General features: G+C 34.2%; 1 protein-coding gene and 1 long non-coding RNA gene across 4 annotated transcripts; one reads left to right on the forward strand and one right to left on the reverse strand.

The window, feature by feature from the left end:
• Positions 1-3925: 3925 nt before the first annotated feature.
• LOC128865779 (uncharacterized) lies at positions 3926-5451 on the reverse strand. The gene is made up of 2 exons (XR_008454897.1): positions 5263-5451; positions 3926-5187 (listed from the first exon to the last, which is right to left on the reverse strand). It is a non-coding gene; the product is annotated as an uncharacterized LOC128865779 (long non-coding RNA).
• On the forward strand, positions 5181-18092 carry LOC128865778 (protein wech-like). Of its 3 annotated transcripts, XM_054106123.1 has the most exons (6): positions 5181-5270; positions 6175-6253; positions 6317-6600; positions 12156-13968; positions 14630-14782; positions 15109-18092. In XM_054106123.1, the coding sequence occupies exons 4-6, from the start codon at positions 12241-12243 to the stop codon at positions 15277-15279; spliced, it is 2052 nt and encodes a 683-aa protein (XP_053962098.1). In that variant the 5' UTR covers positions 5181-5270; positions 6175-6253; positions 6317-6600; positions 12156-12240; the 3' UTR covers positions 15280-18092. The 3 variants fall into 3 exon arrangements, with proteins under 3 accessions (XP_053962098.1, XP_053962099.1, XP_053962097.1); XM_054106124.1 differs by lacking the exons at positions 6175-6253; positions 6317-6600; XM_054106122.1 differs by lacking the exons at positions 5181-5270; positions 6175-6253; positions 6317-6600 and adding an exon at positions 9602-9982.
• Positions 18093-18574: the final 482 nt, after the last annotated feature.

An 18574-nucleotide genomic window follows, 5' to 3' on the forward strand; every position in this document is an offset into this window, starting at 1 on the left:
GTTAAAGCAGTCTATTTTCGTCGACACTGCTTTCCAGTTCTGGAAGGTCTGATTCAGACCTGGCGATGAACGCATACTCCGTGTAATGCACTTTACAGCTCGGTGGTAGGGAGGCTTGATAATGTTTAAAGCAGTCTTTGGATTATTTCGGTTTAGAAATAGACCATAGTGATAAGATAAGACCGGATTAAGTTGATTCTAGGTATAAGGTATTTTTTAGGTGTAAGACTTGGTTGTTCCATTTGAAACTTTTACTGAAAACTATGCCGAGGATTTTTATTTTGTCTACGTGTGTGATTCGACAGGAGTTTATTGTAAGATGAAATGGAATGAAGTTGTATTTCCGGCAGATATACAGAATCGGTGATTAAGGTTATTAATATTTTCTACTGAAAATTTGTTAATATGTGACAGTTTTGCGTAAGAGTGATCCGACCAATTGTATAAATGTATCTTTTGAGTTCCTGCTGTTGCATGTAAGGCTGAGGTCTGAGGTCGTCGAATGTGATCAAGAAATATGCCGTTGGGGAGAAATTAAAATGTTTTGAAATTAAATGATCAATCAAGTCCCATGGTGCTTGATCCTGTGCGGAAGCCGAGTTGATTAGGTGAAAGCGAATTTGTAGAAGTTAGAAACCACATGAGCCTTTTGGAAACCATTTTTTCTTGTAATTTGCTTATGCAAGCGAGCTGAGATATGAGGCGATAGGAATATAAACATCTTTATTTGAATTTTTCACTGGTAGCGGCTTTAAAGAAGTGTGGAATTACGCCTTATAAAAAAAAAATATTTTTGTAAAGTTTAAGAAGACTTTTTTAAGGACAGTTGGCATATTAACTAATATTGCGTTAGATACAGGGTGGCTGATGAAAGCCGCTACCAAAAAAAAAATGAATAACTTTTTTTCTTTTTAAGTTATCTGTTCCATTTTTGTTTTAATTTGCAGATTGGTCTTTAAAATTTATTAAAATGGATAACTGGGACACGCAAACAAGAATTTGGATATTCCGCCGCTATCACGCACTGGAGTCCGTAGTTTTGGTACAGAGAGAGTACAGGCGGATGTTTGGCGGCGATCCCCCGAGCAGATGGACCATAATGAGACTGGTGAATAATTTTGCTGAGCAAGGAACAGTCGCAAGAAGGCCTTATCATCGAAACCCACCAGTTCGGACGGAGGAAACGATCGCTGCTGTAGCTGCAGCTATACAAAGCAATCCAAGGGTTTCAACAAGAAGCTTATCTGCTCAACTTGGTGTCAGCCGACAGTCTTTGCAAACAATAATAACAAACTGAATGCAGCAGACTTGCCGATTCGCTTGGAATTTTGCCAGAAGATCCTGCAAATGGTGGAAGAAGACCAAAACATGTTAAACTGCCTTTTCATGTCTGATGAGGCCCATTTCGATTTAAACGGCAATGTGAACAAACAAAATTGTCGGATATGGAGTACTTCTAACCCACAGATACTCCACGAGACGGAATTGCATCCTCTTCGCGTGACAGTGTGGTGTGCGGTTTCTTCACGCTGTATTGTCGGGCCTTATTTTTTTGAAGAAAATGGTCACACCGTTACGGTTACTGGAGACCGTTATTTGAAAATGCTGAAAGAATTTTTCTATCCAGAACTACGCCGAAAGAGAATTCCTTTCAACTCTGTGTGGTTTCAACAAGATGGGGCAACGTCTCACATAGCCCAGACTGTTATGACAGAGTTGCGACGAAAATTTCCCAATAAACTGATTTCAAGAAACTCCGAATTTCGTTGGCCCCCAGGTCGCCTGACCTTACTGCACCTGACTTTTTCTTGTGGGGTTTATGTAAACAAGAAGTTTATAAAACAAAGCCAACAAATTTGGATGAACTAAAACAATCCATTCGGGCAACAATTGCGGCTATTCCTGTCGCAACTCTCAAAGCAGCAATGAACAACTTTTTACTAAGATGCCGCACTTGTGTCAACGAGCATGGGGGGCATTTAAATTCAATTATTTTTAAAACTAGTTAAGCTACATTTAATAAAATTTAATCACCTTCAACTTGAAAAAAAAAAATAAATGAATTCCATACACTAAAAAAAAAGTTATTTGAGTTTCTTAATGTAGCAAAATCCATCAGCCACCCTGTATTTTATCGAAGCCTTGGGTAGTTCAGTAAATAACTTTAGGCAGGTAATTCCGTAAATAGAAATAAAATTTGGAGACTGACTAGAGTTGCGTTTTAAGCTGAAGGGAAAGCTGAAGAAAAATTTAAATCTTTAGATAGAAGACCAGTGCTTTTGAGCCAGTGACTATAGTAGAGGATGTTTCCACTAAATGGTCTGTACGTACCAACTAATTTACGAATGATTTGCCAAATCAGTGATATGGAAGTATTAAGCTTTAGTTTTTCGGGGAAATCTGTAAAACTCTGTAGCGAAGCAGCCCTCATGGCTTTAGTTAATAAGGGCCTTGCTTTTTTATATGCTATTAAATCATCATAAGAGAAGGATTTCTTGTAAGTCCTCCAAGCACTTTGTTCAGCGGTTCTTAAAGATTTGAGCTCTGGTGACCACCATGGAACACTTCTGTTGAGTTTTTTGCGAGTGGGTCGCGGAATTGATTCGTTGGCTGCTGTGCTTATTATCTTTTCAATGAAAGCAGCTTTGCAGCTAATATTAAAATAAGGGGGGAATTAAATTGATAACTCTGGAATTTTATTCTGAAATAGTGTCCAGTCAAACGGTCTGAGTTGTATAGTAGAATAGTACGATCTACTGGACAGAAGTGATGGCAGGGAAGTCGTCTATGTTGCGTATGTCGTTAATAGTGTACCAATTGCACATTGGAACAATTTGGGAAGAACTAAGCGATATATCAATTGCCATAATCTATTTTGTTCTCAGTCAAATTCGTTGCCGCAACGGATCAACGGACACATTGTCTGACATACGTTCAAAATCAGTAGTTGGAATATGATTAAAGGATAATAAGGGATAGGGATAATAATAATAATTAGTTGCTATAGCGCCGCCTGGTGGGCGCATTTTGCCTTCACAAAAGTTTTAAAATCGCCTCGGCTTTCAGCCTTTGCCTTGACTTGAGGCCACGTCGCATTAAATCCGGTGGGGCTGATTTCGTCAGTAAGACTGCGTCTCCAAGTGTCAACTTCTGCGCGATCCGCATGGATTCCAATCGAACGTCATTATACTGATTTTGGTTGGTCGTTACTGCGTCGGTTTGACACTCAAGTATCTGGCCACCACATAGGAAGAATGAATCTAAAACATCGATTAATGAATGTTTGAAATTTTTGGAGCTCTCCGCTGATATGTGCCTAGCTTTGCTCACATAAAGCAAACACGAACGAAAAAATTTAGAAGTTTGTGCAGAAACGATTCGCCGACTACTTAAAAAACAATTTTTATGCTAGGTTGGAATTTGCGAAGAAATTCCAATTTGAGAAAGCGAACTTTTGGTATCAGATATTCATTGAAAAATAATAATACGGCATTCACCACCAGAATTTGTCTGCATTTGCGGATGAAACCAAAATGAATATTTTTAGATCAGACGGTAAGCGTTTTGTGTGGCAAAAGAAAAGAAAATTAGAGGACAAAAATATTAAAAGGACGGTGAAGTATGGTGGCAGCTCAATAATGATATGAGGTAACATATAAGGGGCTGGCGTCGGAAACGTATACGTTATTGATGGTGGAACTTTGGGAGGCAAAGCGTACATTGGCATTTTAAACAAAACAAAATGTTCTCAGCCGTGCAGAAAAATTTGGTATTCGTGAAAACTTTGTATTTTATCAAAATAACGATCTAAGGCACACGTCGTGAAATGCTCGAAATTGGTACTGTACAACCGTTTAGAGGTTCTGGCTAAGCCTGCTCAATCTCGCGACATGAACCCCATTGAACATTTGTGCGGAGCAGTAGGTCAGATTTAAAACAAGCAGTATTCGAGGAAAGGGAAAAAATTGAGACCAGCTACTACCGAAATCTAATTGAAAGTATGCGACGGCGCTTACTGGAGGTAATAAAATACAAAAGGAAATCGACAAAATATTAATGTTTATGCATTTGTTAGTTTTGCCAGTTATAAGCGGGGTGCCCGTGTTTGAGTGTGAGCAGCATATACGTTATGTCATAGAAGTACCGGGAATTGTTCAATAAAACCCAAAATAGCTATTTAATCATCAAAATTTAATTAATATTAAATACCAACATTCCAGCAAACAAAAATTTAGACATATGTATGTATAACGTGCGCTTTTTGAATGAACAATTCCCGATATTATTTTGACAGAATGTATGACAATAATTTCGTACAAAATTCAATTCTTCTCCCTGCTTTTGTTTTAAGTGCAGTTAATTCTTATAATTCTACTTCCTACATGCGAGTATACATAAATAAATAAAAACAAATTAAAATCAAAAAATATTTATATTCTTATTTAAGTTAAAAGATCTTATATAAGAAGTGTCCCATTTTGAATGTGGCTCACTGTATGTACGTATATATGAAAAGAGCGAAACTAATTTGTTTGCATTTAATGCCTTCTCAGAAAGGTCAAGACAAAAATAAAAAAACACGTGTTGCACCTCTATGCTACCCATTTTCTATGCATATACATACATATACAACAACTTTGTGACCTGCTTCTTCTTTCCTTACCTGGATGTAAAACGAAAAAAGATTCCTAGAACAGTTTTACTCAAGCGAGGCTCAGCATCGCATCTAATTTTTATTATAAAAATATTTCCGTCAACTCAAAGCACATTTAAGGTTTACATTAAATATAAGACTTGAAAAGGATATTTATTATCATGTTAGTGGAAAAACAAAATCATTTATTTACTTATTCAGTGTACGAATATAATTTTCGGAGTGTTGAACGTGTATTCGAACGTACGAAGAATTTTACTAGCGCCTTTAAGTGCGAGTTTATGATTAATTTAATTAGCAAATAACACCGAGATCCTTAAAGAAGATATGGTATCTGACAATCAAGTACCAAAAACGAACACCAACGGCGTTGATGAGGTCGCAAACTTTTTAATAGCTTGTATTTTGCGTTCGCTTTCCTCGGGGGATGTGAGAGGCACTGAAAGCGGCAATCTGCCATTGGAAACGACTAATAAGTGCCACTGGAATAGTCTAATCCATATCAACAGTTTCCTTAATTTGGAGACAAAAGCCTGTTTAGGCTATTAACATACCAGTACATACCTACATACATATTTAGGTGTAGAAAATGCTCTCAAACTACTTACTTGTGCAGGTAAGAAAAATGGCCGAATAAACATTTTCAGTACTAATCATATTCTTGGAAATTACCGAATTATCGAGAAGTCAGGCTCTAAAGTCCTCATTTTACTATTTATACCTAATTAGTTAGCAGTTAATTTTAATAGTTAACGGTATGAAGTTTTTATACGGTATAAAAGAGATGAGCACAATTTTGACACAATTATCACAACAAAAGATAAGAAAAAGAGAGCTAAACGCAATTTCCCAAAGAGAAGAAAGCAAACAAGTTAACGAACGGGAATTCTACCATCACTTGCAATAACCGATAGAAGAGAGGAGAGCATATCAGCTGAGTTCATTTACAAATTTTTCTGTTGTAGAAAAATTTAAAGCCGCAAAAAAAAAAGACTGAAAAGAAAGGATAAAGGAAGTTTGACCTAAAATGTAAGGAGAACTAAACTGACAGACGTTACTCATCATAGCTATCTTTTCCACCATCAAGTAACAGCAACACACTCAGCCGCTAACACTTGCGTATTATGAGTATGTAAATAGAAGCAAAGAGAATTAAAGGCTTTACACGTTATTTGCTTCAAAATGTTAACGCTGTAGGCAATCTGCAGGTGCTATATTAACATTTCATTTCACTTACGAATCATTCTCTTTGAAGTACAGCATTTCATATTTCGTTACTTTTAAATTCAATAGTGGATATTGGTATCATATGAAGAAGAGTAACTCATCAAAAATATGCCAACTGTGTAATTAGTTAAGACTTTAGTTGTAAAAATATTGTTAAACTCCATCAGTCAAACATTAGGAAGAAGTAGGTAACGTTTTAAGACAAGACATGTAATCCTAAAACTTTATAAAAATATAAACGATGGTACTTGAATTTCTATATTGAAATTAATAAACCTTTCTCTCTATTGTAGTTCACCAGCTCGCAACGATTTCTACAACAACTTCTTCAGTATTTAAGCAACTGTAGCAACTGGAGTCGTTGTGTTCAGTGTAATAAATTCATGTGCACTTATTGCCCGCGTAGCTATCTTAATAGTACCCTATTTTCAACAGGTTTCACTAGACGTGTAAGGACTCGCACTTCCGATACACCCTCACTATCATTTGCCTTAGAGGGTCGCGCTAATGGGCAAGTTAGCCGTCCTTGGGGCTTATGCGTTAATAAAATGGGTCCCAGATTCACCTCCGATAGACGTAATAATCGTGTGCAAGTTTTTAATTCGGATGGTACACTGAAGTTTAAATTCGGCCGTAAAGGCTCTGGACGCATTATTATTACAGATTCTAAAAACCAACGAGTGACTATCTACAATTCCAACTTTAAATAGATTTGGAAAGTAAGTAGAAGAGATAAACTTTATAACCTTCTTGCAAACAAAAAACACTGCAATGGAGCTTTGCATTTTCTATTAAATGCAATTTTTATTTTCAAACAAAATTTTGGTGTGAAGGGTTCTATACTGCAGCCTTGAAAGTACAGTGTGTGCTTATTTTGTTTAACTATAAGGGCCATGAATTTTTTGTAACAGATATTTCTATTTACATATTAAGTTAAAAACTTTATAAAAAATTAATGAAAGTTTAAATTCGTTTCTGATTTTATGCTTTTATTTATAACTTTTACAGCAATTTTGGTAAAAGTTGTAGATCAAATAATTAACTAAAGATATATATTTCCAAAGTTTTTGTAGCTGTTACAGTTCCTGTTACACGCTCAAGTAAAGTTGGGTTTACTTAAAAGAAAGCACTTATGACCCAAACTCATTATAACTATCTCATACTAAACAGAACAAATAGTGATCGTATTCGTCAAACAATGTTAAATAGCATAACCTCGGCTATAGCTCTTGTATTAACTCACTTTTCTACAATGCGGATATATAAATACGTAATAAGCGCTACGGGAATCAACTGGGCTTGGCAAATATATGCGGCACAAGCGCTTAAGAGGTTAAGCACACGCACTTAATTGCAATAATAATAATGGATAATACTAACTATACGGAATCGATAAATAAAGTTGCACAGACATTTTTAGTCAATGCATTGTCGCACTCAAACACACTTAAACATAGAAATATCAGTAGTTATACACCAGTCTCTGTATTAGGAACTGAGTGGAACAGCCTTTAAATGACATATTATTATTTTTTCATATTTATCCTGTTCGCTATGCTTTAAGATTAACCATATTTTCTTTGTCAGATTGAAATGCGTTCATCGAGAAATCCCTCTCGACGAAAAAGATCGAACTTGTGACGATTCTCTTATGCTCGATGGTCGAATTGTTTTCCTACTCGAATTATCACCTGATACGAAAGAGGGCTCCAATGCTTAAAAAAGATTTGAGCACGTTTTTTAATTTTTTTAATTATAGTTAATAAAATCGCATACCACATCAAACGAAATCATTGAGTAACAAGCCAAAACATATTGTTCCTCTATCAATTTAAAAACTTTATTAAAAAAAATTGATGTGAAGAAATTAACAACTACTTCTATAGTATTAAAAGTGTAGGCTATAATCATTATAATGGCATGCATACATACATACATGCAAATAATATAGCTTAAGTTAGTGAAATTCATTTATTTATTTAAAGGCGGCAGCATTTATGGCAAACCTCCGAGGGTATTTCTGCAATGAAAAAGCTCTCATAAACACCATTGTTGTTTGGGGCAGCACAAAACTGTAGGAGAAGCTCGCCCAAACACCCGAAAAATGGTGTAAGTCCCAATTATATATATATATCTACATATATATCTACATATATATATATACAAGGTCATAATAAAAAAAAATATTTTTTAGATAAATATGCAGAACTTGTGATCATTTATGTCTTGAGTATTCCTTAGGGAGACATAGTATCGAAGTAAATGAGCGATATATAATTAAAGATAAATAGTAATTCAATAGTAAACCATTATATTAAGCGAAAAACAAAGAAAAATGTATTCGACACAGGAGTCACACCAAGAAAGAAATAAGCTGTAAAAGAGGGCATTAAATGCAATAGTAACTCCATTTACTCTTCGAGTACGAATTATTTTGTAAAGAGAGTTCCGTTAACTTCTCAGGCTGTAGTGGGTCTATGGGTAAGCCCATGAACTTTATTTAAGTGTTTAAATCTATCAGGTTATATGAGTAACCTTCAAACAACACTTTTCTTTTGTTTTCTTTGGCTATCCTATTCGCTTCTTCATTTTCCATAACAGATGGGAGACCTGGAACTTGGGGGAAGCTGGATAGAGCAAATCTTTCCACGTATTGTAGGACTAAATGCAAGTGGCAGTTCTGTAGAAACAACTTTGCTATACAAAGGATTTTTCAAAGCCATATTCAAAATCAAGGCGTTGTTTTTTCAAAATGTATATTGTCTGACGGATTTAATAGGAATTATAGACAATATATGTAGTTTAATATACACATTTTAATTTAATATTGAATATTTCGAGTTTTTTAAATTCAAAAATAAATAAAGATAAGAATAATTTTTTTGAAATATATTAAGAATGACTTGTTCAGCCTTTTAATTTTTCTTTATATGAACATATCAAAATTTCACATTTTTGTGTGAAATATTTTTTTGAGATATGGCTATTTTAGTGGCGGCGCGCACAGTCACTGATTTTAATAAAATCTTCAATGAGATTAATAAAATAAATATATTGTAATTAAAAAAACCCTTTGCGGATTTAGTGCATCCGAGTATATACTACGTATCGCACATATCTGTGGACTTTTAGCAAAACAACTTTTGTGATCCTAAGAGGTTCTGCTGTAACCCAATGATATTTTTATGTATTCGTTGTACTCAATGGTAGTCGAAACGACTAATAGTGGTCAGGCAGGGCCAAGGTCAATAAATTCTAATCAATCAAAGAAGAATTTTGTATTTATTCAACTTTTATTATCAAGCAAGTCTGTGATTAAAATACTTCGAGAAAAGCAAACAAGTTAGTGCTTTACAGAAAGAAGTTCGTCCAGAAATACCTCATCTGCCAAGATAATGCATATGTATTAGTAAAATATACAAGTAAATGATGGTTGACGTGCTCGACGAGGGCCAAACAGCTGATTTTCGATGGTTGTTTTTCGAAGTATGTGCATATGCAAGGAGCGGAACTAATCTGTTTGCATTTAATGGCATCGCAAAATGGTCAAAACAAAAACAAAAAACACATGTTGTAGGTCTTTTTGCATCTCTATGCAACCTATGTTCTATGCACACATAGGCAAATGCTAGAACAGAAAGTCTTTGTGACCTGCTTCTTCATCCTTACCTGGATATGAAACGAAAAAGCCTTCCTAACGCATCGTAGCGATTGCAGGATAGAACAGTTTCATTCGAGCGAGCGTCTGCATCGCATCAAATGTCATTCCGTCAACTGAAGAATTAAAACAAATCTAAGGACTATATTAAATAATAAACTTTGAAAAGTGAAAAAGAAAATGTGTATTAACGTGTTTGTGTAAAACCGAAATCATTTATTTACTCGATTCAAGGAGTAATTTTACTTGCACCTTTAAGTGCCAGTTTATCAGTTTATGATTAATTTCATTAGCAATAACTCGGTGATCCTTTAAGAAGCTATGTCATATTTTAATAATATACCGAAAACAAACACCAACGGTGTAGATGAGGTCCCAAACCTTCTAGTATCCGGCATTTTGGGTTCCCTTCCTCTGTGTCAGTCATTGGAATTAACTAATACGTGAGTATATACATATAACACATACATATGTACTTAGTATAAAACATATCAATAGTTTCTTTTGGCTGTTTAGGCTATTGAACAAAAGAAAAAATAATAAAAAATTGGATAAAAATCGCATGTACATATAAACATATTTAGGTATAGAAAACGCTCACAAGCCAACTCCTTGTGCTGGTAAAATAAATTGCCGAATAAACATTTTCAGCACTAAACATTTTCTGAAAGTTTGAAAATAACGCCATATTCAAAAATACCAAACTATCGGGAGGTCAGGTTTCAAGGTCCTCATTTTACTATTAATACCTAATTAGTTAGTTACTGTTGGAGGTAATTTTGGCACAATTATCTCAATAAAAGAAAGGAAAAAGAGAGCTAAATTCTCTCCCAAAGAGAAAAACGCAAACAGTTAACGAACGCAAAACCTACCATAACTTGCAAAAACCGGTAGAAGAGAGTAAAGCATATCAGCTGTGATAGCTTACAAATTTTTCTGTTGTACAAAAAATTTAAAAACGCAAAAAAAGACTGCAAAGGAAGGATAAAGGAAGCTGGACCTAAAATATTCACCTGAAAGTTTGCACTGAATTACGATATGTATGCTTTATATGTGCACTCAGGTTATTTTGTTAAATTTTCAATTTTACTGTTTCTAACTGTAAAACGGCGCAAGACAGACAGTATACAAAAGCGCAAAAAAGACTAAGCTACAAAAAGCTACAAAAAATTAATTTGTTTGTTCAATCACGTCTCTATTTGTGTTTGCCAAGTTGACACTTTTCGATATGAAATTATCAAAAATCAACGCGAATTTTTACTTAACATACTTGAAACTCGAACAAAATTAGACCAAAAGTGAATGGATTACGAAACTGCAAAACCAGAATTTTTCTAAGAACTCTTACTAAAATGGATATACCTATGAAATTTTGATAAAAATTTGTTGAATTTTCTTAAATTTTGTAGAATGGTTGAAACTTTGAGTTAAATGGGTGTTTTTGAAGTAAGATCTATATTTTTGAAAAGAAAGATAAATAAATGGCCCAAACAGCTATTGGATAATTGTGAATAATTGTGGAATTTTAAGACGAATTGAAACACGTGGGATTTTAAGGAGAACTAAACCGACAGACGTTACTCACCACAGCCATATTTTTTACCATCAATTAGCAGCAGCTCACTCAGCCACTCAAAGTTAAGCCGCTAGCAGTTGAGCATTATGAGTATGCAATTAGAAGCAAAGAGCATACATACTTGTATAAAGATTTTTTACATTATTTGCTACAAAATGATTACGTTGCAAATGCTATTTTAATATGTCCCGTGTCCATTAATAATATATTTAATATTTTTCTGTTTTTTTTTTTCATTTCATTTCACATCTTTCACAAATCATTATTTTTGAACTATTTCGTATTCCGTTAATTTTAAATTAAATAGTGGCTATTAGTATCGCATGAAGAAGAGCAACTCATGCAAAAACATGGCAACTGTGTAATTAGTTGAGACTTTCGTTGCAATATTGTTAAGATCCTCAGCCAAATAAAAATAAAAATTTGCATGAAAAATCATTCATACCTACAAGCGCGCAAAGCTTTCTCTTTATATTCTCTTTCTCTTAATTATTGAAAAGCTTAGGGCAATTTGAGGTTTCGATAGCGGAGGATATGGACAGGGCCTTGAGATTTGAAGGTGAAAATAATTTATTTGCATATGCAACCTTCTCTTTTGTGACTATTACATCAGCTAGATGCTGTGGTTCATAGCGGCTCCACCGAATTCTCCCAACATCGCTATCGAGAGCGATGCTCAATGTTTTCTGTGAGAAATCACTCTCAGGATTGGAGTCCTTCCTATCCGTTTGCCTACTACATTTTTTAACAACAACGGTTGGAGCGTGTATACTTTGCACTGGAATTAAGGAGGTAATTTTCCTGTAGATAATTTTTCAGAAAACGAGTTGAGTGAGATATGATACTTGCTAAAATATTTATAAACTGAATTTATTTCACCATGTAAAGATGCATGACTCCAATTGTAGCATTAAGGGAAGTAGGCAACTGTTTTAAGACAAGAAAATGTATGTACATATAATACAAAACGCTTTTGGAAATATAAACGATGGTACTTAAATATCTAGATTTAATTTAATAAACTTTCCTCTCTATTGCAGTTCATCACCTTGCACCGATTTCTCCAAAAACTTCTGGCATCCTTTGCATGGCCGTTCAAATGACTTAGGTGGTGATGGTATTGGAATGGCCAGACGGAATTTTATGCATGGTACTGCAACACCATCGTCTAGCAGCTCGAGCATCAGTTGCAGTATATGTGAAGTAAATGCGACCAATCGTTGTATTGAGTGTAATGAGTTCTTGTGCAGTAATTGCTGGCGTAACCATCTCAATGATCCCCAATTCGCAAATCACTCGACTTTTCATTTGCCCTCACCAATTGGTACAATGCCCACCGGTGGTTTTTCTGCTGGTGCAATGAACAATTCAAAACCCCATCACTTTTGCGATTTACACAATGAGATATTGCAGTACGTTTGCCAACCTTGCAAGATGTTGGTATGCCAATGTTGCACTCTTTATGAGCACAACGAACATACGTACTCTTCGGTACAAAGTTTCTACGACGAATTGAAGGATGTAATTAAGAATGATCTTGAAAGTAGTAATACGGGCAAGATATCTATTAAGAGTAGTATTGACAGATCATTGACATTTATACGGCTCGTCGAGCGTAATTGTGCTGAACTGAGCGAAGATATACGCAAAACCTGCAGACAATTTACAAGGGCTATAGAGGATATCGAACGTTACTTATTGGAATCCGTTGAGCAATTGCGCCAACGCCGTTTGGCTATCTTAAATGATCAAATGGCCGGATTGAAATCGGCTCTCGCTGGACTCTCTGAAACCATGGAAATTTTGAGAAAGACCTCAGTGAATATGTCATGTATGAATAACTTTGATATAGCAAAGAAGGTTTTGAATGCACAACGACAACTTCAGCAATTTGCTGCCATATACAAAGATTTATATCCAAAATATGAGGAATTCGTATTCGTTCCACCAAACGATAAAATATTGCAGGATGTACTCAAACAGGGTGTAATTGTACGAGTAAATGATAATAATACGAATGTGGTAAATGGTGCTGCGGTTAACGGTGGATCAGTCAGCGATTGCTGTGTCCCAGTTGGCGGTGGAATTTGTCGATTCAATTATGAGAATAGTTTCCGCGGTATCCCTTCTCTAATGTTGCCGTTACATGGTTACAGCGCTAGTGCCAATGAAAGGGACTTTGGCGTGTTGTGTAAACCGTCAAATTTACGTTTAAGTGCACCACGTAGCACACATTCTATAACAAATTTCATTGGTCCTGTAAGGGCTCTCTGTTCCAATACACCCTCACTATCATTTGCCACAGAGGGTCACGCTAATGGGCAAGTTAGCCGTCCTTGGGGCTTGTGTGTTGATAAGCTGGGTCACATATTGATCTCCGACAGACGTAATAATCGTGTTCAAGTTTTTAATCCGGATGGTACACTGAAATTTATATTCGGCTCCAAAGGCTCTGGAAATGGAGAGTTTGATTTACCAGCAGGCATTTGTGTCGACATAGATAATCGCATAATCGTTGTCGATAAGGATAATCATCGCGTACAAATTTTCACTTGCACTGGTATCTATTTATCGAAGTTCGGTAGCTTTGGCAAAGAGCGTGGACAGTTCCAATATCCATGGGATGTGGCTGTAAATTCGCGACGCCAAATTGTTGTAACCGATTCACGTAATCATCGCATACAGCAGTTCGATTCGGAAGGTCGTTTTATACGTCAAATCGTCTTCGAAAGTAATGCTAAAACTAAGAATCCAGCTTCACCGCGCGGAGTTTGTTATACACCAACTGGTACAATAATAGTATCGGACTTCGATAATCATTGTCTATATCTAATTAATCCAGATTTGACTGAGGTATGTACTCTCGCATAGTTTTGAATGTGTGTACATATGAATAGGGTTTTTCAGTAAGAGCGCTTCAACTTTTTTTTTGAATAAACCACAAATGGTTTGACTTTTTTAACTAATTTTTTTTTTATTATCGAGTTTGAACATACCATATACATTTAAGTATGAAATTCGATTTCTTTTGCATGACCACCGCGTGCACGTTTTACGAAGTCCAATCGTTGAACCCAATTTTCGACCACTCTTTTGCATAAATCGGCCGAAATCCAGCAATTTCGCGTTCAATATTGGCTCTGAGCTCACAAATCGTCGCCGGCTTGTTACTGTAGACCAATGACTTCACATAACCCTAAAACGGGACGGCTTGTTAAATGGACCGTAAAATGGCCGTAATGCTCTTAAAGTAGCAGCAACAGAACGATTACTTTCATAAAAAATTTGCACGATTTGCAATCGTTGCTCAAGTGTGTAGCGTTCCATGATGAAATGTATACTAATGAAGTTTACAAATGACAAGCGAAAAGTAAAAAATATTGCGTCGTTCGCCCTCCCTATCGGAAAAAAGTTGAAGCGCACCTATTGAATAACCCTATATATGTATTTACTATTTAAAAGCAAATAAACAAAGTTAGAATTTAAGACTTACTTTACGTAAATGGATTTTCAGATCGTGTCAATTAAAGGAGAAGAAGGTAATGGAATCCAAGAATTTAATCGTCCTTCCGGAATTTGCTGCGACGACGATGGACGCATTATTATTGCAGATTCTAAAAATCAACGCGTCATTGTTTACAATCCCAGTTTAAAATTTCTTTGGAACGTAAGTAGAAGAGATCAATTTTACAAATTTTATTAGAAAATAAGAACGTTGTGTATTACTTGTTAGACTCCCGTCTTCTTACAAACAAGAAATATTGGTATTGTGAATGAAACCAGTCAAGAAATAAACTTAGTTTCAATATAACCACGAACTTTGAATTATTCAAACACAACACAAAAATTATGCATTGACAAAGAACTAGGAATAGTTGTACACCAGTCTGGGTATTCGGAGTGGGCGGAACAGCTTTTAAATGATATTATTATTATTTTTACACATTTATCCTGTTTGCTATGCTTTAAGATTAACTATATTTTCTCTTTCAGATTGAAATACGTCCGTCGAGAAATCCCTCGATGTCGCATAACCTCGACGAAAAAGATCGAGCTTGCGACGTTTCTCTTATGCCTGATGGTCGAATTGTTTTCCTACTCGAATTATCACCTGACACGAAAGAAGAATCCAATCCTTATAAAAGATTTGTACACGTTTTTTAATAATAGTTATTAATATCGCGTACCACATCAAACGAAACATATAGGAACAACAAACTTTTTAAAAAAATTGATATGAAAAAATTCACACAATCCCTGTAGTGATAACATCACCCGTTCCCCACAAATTTGAGGAGGATATATAGATATACATATATATCGCTCATTTCCTTTAATAGGGTCATAATAAAAAAGAAATTTCAGATAAGTATGCAGAATCTGTGGTCATTCATGGGTTCATTAGTTGAAAATATGTCTTGAGTACTTCTTAGAAAGACATAGCAAATTGAAAATTTTTAAATTAAGCGATATATAATTATAGATAAATAGTAATTGAATAGTACGAAAGTAGTAAAACAAAGAAAAATGTGTTCGACACAGGAGTCACACCGCTAATGTCCTTGCAATGTTAAATGCAATAGTGACTTCATTTTCGAGTATGATTTTTTTTTGTTTGAGAGAGGACCGTGTTAGAATTGTTTTACAATTAACTTTACACTCCGTTTACTCCATTTATACACCTTTTTTTTTTGTTTGTTTGCTAATATACAACCACATGTACCTCAATTAAATTTTTTTTATTTGTTATTCAAAATGTTTCTTATCATTTGTCAAACAGTTTCATATACATACATTCACACTTCTGCTGCAAACAAAATCTAAATATAATTTCACAGAAAGTTAAAAATTGTGGCATACTTGTGTAATGTTATCGGCTCTTAGAAAGACTTTAAATGATAATGTTAATAAGCAATAAGAAAGTTATGCGGCAAAGGATTCTTTTCTTTTTTTTGTGATTCTTGGTAATATACCAGATAACCACATTTTGTAAAACACAATTGAAACAAAATAGTAATATATTACATAAATTACAATAAAAGTCTATAAGAAACATACTACAAAATGTACCTAAACTTAAAAAGAAGAGTTACATACAAAATACTTGAAAAAGCAAGATTCAAACCTGAGTACACAGTTTGCATATGATTAAAGTACTTTCAAAACAACAATTCAAACGAAAATACTATGACTTTAGGTCAACTGCAACTTAAAGCCGCCGATTTTGATTAAAAGAATGATTAATAAATAAATGGGTTTTGTTCAGCTCAAGAAAATGCAGACTCGGTAGAACTATTCAAGAGAACTTGAATTTTATAGTCGATGTGTTCAACATGTGATCTCACACTTTCATATTTAAAATTTATAGTAATATTTATCCAATAATTTACTAACTTAACTGCTAAGTTTAATTTCGATTTCTCGTGCTCTGTTTGTATGTGTGCACTATATGTATGCTTTGTGCTTTAAAAAAAATTTAATTTTACATTTTATGTCAAAATGTTTACTTAAAATTGAAAGTTGAGAACGTAGAGTGTGTGCGAGAACTATGAGGGCTCTTTTTCGCATTTATTTTCGCTTAATATTTTACTACATACCAACACAAACTATTTGTATTCTTTTGACAAATATTCTATATTAGTTTATTTAACTTTAGAAGGTTTTGCTTTTAAATAATTTAAATAGTATGAAAATTTTAATATTCCACATCAAATTCTGAAAGTTCTAAAAATTCGAATACTTTAATTCAACTTCGAAAGATTTATAATTTTAATATATTTTATCGAGTCTCAACATTTTAATGCTTGATAAATAGATTAAGTTGAATTAAACCTTTATGTCAAAAGTTTACCTACTGACATATATATTATATGTGTATATTTTATTTCATTTGACGGAAAAATAAATCTGTACGCACTTTAAATACTCAAAGTTTTACCAACTGAGCCACATATTTTATAAAGAATTTTAGTATTCATTTAAATTAAGAAAAGTTAATATAATATTTCGGTCCTATTTTGCTAACTATTTTTACTATTTGGTATAAAAACTAAATACAACGTATAACTCGATTTATACCTACCTACGTAAGACTGAATAGAAATTAACGAATACGAGATACGACATACTTAAATACGAGCAAGACATTAAAAACCAAAAAAAAACAGTTCAAAAACTATCAACTAAGCTTTGAATATTTTATTTGAAAGCTCATTGCCATTATAAGCTCTTGTGAGTCCAAATAAGAATTCGAAAACTTAAGATGCCGATGATCATGATGATGATGATGATGATGATGATGACGATGATGATGACGTTGATGAACAAGAGAAAAGATGAGATAAGTATGCGTAAATATTTATTGAAAAGCAATCTGAGTACAAATTTGAAGTACAATTAGCACTAAATGTTTGAAAAGATCATTTGTGCATTTATTAAGAAACTAAAAATAAAAATTTATACACAAAAACAACTTAATAAGTAAAACTTAGCCTAATAAAGTATTTTACTTAAAAACGTATATACTGCAATTTATATATAATAAAAAACATTATTAAAATAAAACGCATGTAGCTAAGAATATATAACAAAATATCATATAAAAATACACCAGATGTGGTTAACAGATACATACATACATACCTACATATACTTGATTAATGCCATTATTTGCTTTCATGCGTATGTGTATGTAAAAAAGGTACATAAAAATAAAAATTGTCTGGCAACATCAAAAATTCCGGGCACTATGTAACATCTTTCTATCTACGAAAAATATATTAAAATCGATATTTGTTGTTCTATGTACGTTTATCGAAAACCGAAAACTTAACATCTACATACACATAAAATATTTTATTGTACGTAACAAAATCATACATGCATGCATATATTAAGTACGAGAAAATAATTTTACCAACAATTTTACAAAATCAATAAAAGTGCTCTCAACGCACAAAAAAAATCCGTTGTTTCAATTAATACTGTTTTCTTATAGTATTTGGTATCCGCTAAAAAATGAGCGTTGGGAAATAATGAGAGCACTGAAGCATCAGCCGTGCAAACATCTGGGTAAACATATATGGATATTTTGCCAGTCGAGGAAATAAATCTCAGTGAAATAGGGCAAATACTAGGATTTATTGAGCGAACACGGGACCACAAAAAATACAGTGCTGAAGTTATTTCGTATTGTTTAGTATTGACACACTATTCCAATCGGTCCACTCGACCAATCAGTCGTTGTTCAGACGGCAAAAAAGTAACATGAGTGAAGGTTATTTTTTTCATATACCACCAACACAATCTCAGTTTTTTCGTAACCAATCCGCTGTAGAGGCCCCAGATACGTCAGCGAATCGACTGGTTTCTTCAAAATCGCTGAGAGCCGGTTAACGGTCCTATGAGAATCGACAATATAAACACAAATTGGACGGTTTAGGCCACCACTGATAGCATC

The sequence above is a fragment of the Anastrepha ludens genome, chromosome 6 (assembly GCF_028408465.1).
Source record: "Anastrepha ludens isolate Willacy chromosome 6, idAnaLude1.1, whole genome shotgun sequence".
Classification (NCBI taxonomy): domain Eukaryota; kingdom Metazoa; phylum Arthropoda; class Insecta; order Diptera; family Tephritidae; genus Anastrepha; species Anastrepha ludens.